Source organism: Rhinopithecus bieti, unplaced genomic scaffold, assembly GCF_001698545.2.
Source record: "Rhinopithecus bieti isolate Rb0 unplaced genomic scaffold, ASM169854v2 scaffold_43825, whole genome shotgun sequence".
In the NCBI taxonomy this organism is placed as follows: domain Eukaryota; kingdom Metazoa; phylum Chordata; class Mammalia; order Primates; family Cercopithecidae; genus Rhinopithecus; species Rhinopithecus bieti.
The window spans coordinates 1-918 of NW_016893365.1; the positions used below are offsets into that span (position 1 = coordinate 1).

A 918-nucleotide genomic window follows, 5' to 3' on the forward strand; every position below is an offset into this window, starting at 1 on the left:
CAGTGTGGGAAAGCCTTCAGCTCTTTCCATTCCTTTCAAATACATGAAAGAACTCACACTGGGGAGAAGCCATATGAATGTAAGGAATGTGGAAAAGCCTTCAAGTGTCCCAGTTCTGTTCGTAGACACGAAAGAACCCATTCTAGGAAAAAACCATATGAATGTAAACATTGTGGGAAAGTATTATCTTATCTTACCAGCTTTCAGAACCACCTGGGAATGCACACTGGAGAGATATCTCATAAATGTAAGATATGTGGCAAAGCCTTTTATTCTCCCAGTTCACTTCAAACACATGAAAAAACGCACACTGGAGAGAAACCATACAAATGCAACCAATGTGGTAAAGCCTTTAATTCTTCCAGTTCCTTTCGATATCATGAAAGGACTCACACTGGAGAGAAACCTTATGAGTGTAAGCAATGTGGGAAAGCCTTCAGATCTGCCTCACTCCTTCAAACGCATGGTAGGACTCACACAGGAGAGAAACCCTATGCATGTAAGGAATGTGGAAAACCATTTAGTAATTTCTCTTTCTTTCAAATACATGAAAGGATGCACAGAGAAGAGAAGCCCTATGAATGTAAGGGTTACGGGAAAGCATTCAGTTTGCCCAGTTTATTTCATAGACATGAAAGGACTTACACTGGAAGGAAAACCTATGAATGCAAGCAGTGTGGCAGATCCTTCAATTGTTCGAGTTCCTTTCGATATCATGGAAGGACTCACACTGGAGAGAAACCCTATGAATGCAAGCAATGTGGAAAAGCCTTCAGATCTGCCTCACAGCTTCAAATTCACGGAAGGACTCACACTGGAGAGAAACCTTATGAATGTAAGCAGTGTGGGAAAGCCTTTGGATCTGCCTCACACCTTCAAATGCATGGAAGGACTCACACTGGAGAGAAACCCTATGAA

At 41.9% G+C, this 918-nt stretch overlaps 1 protein-coding gene across 1 annotated transcript; it reads left to right on the forward strand.

Annotated features, from left to right (window-relative positions):
- Positions 1-6: 6 nt before the first annotated feature.
- LOC108525942 (zinc finger protein 433) lies at positions 7-915 on the forward strand (the record flags this gene model as incomplete). The annotated part of the gene is made up of 1 exon (XM_017866697.1): positions 7-915. A coding segment is annotated over exon 1 (696 nt), but the record flags the coding sequence as incomplete, so codon positions are not given.
- Between the last annotated feature and the right edge of the window lie 3 nt (positions 916-918).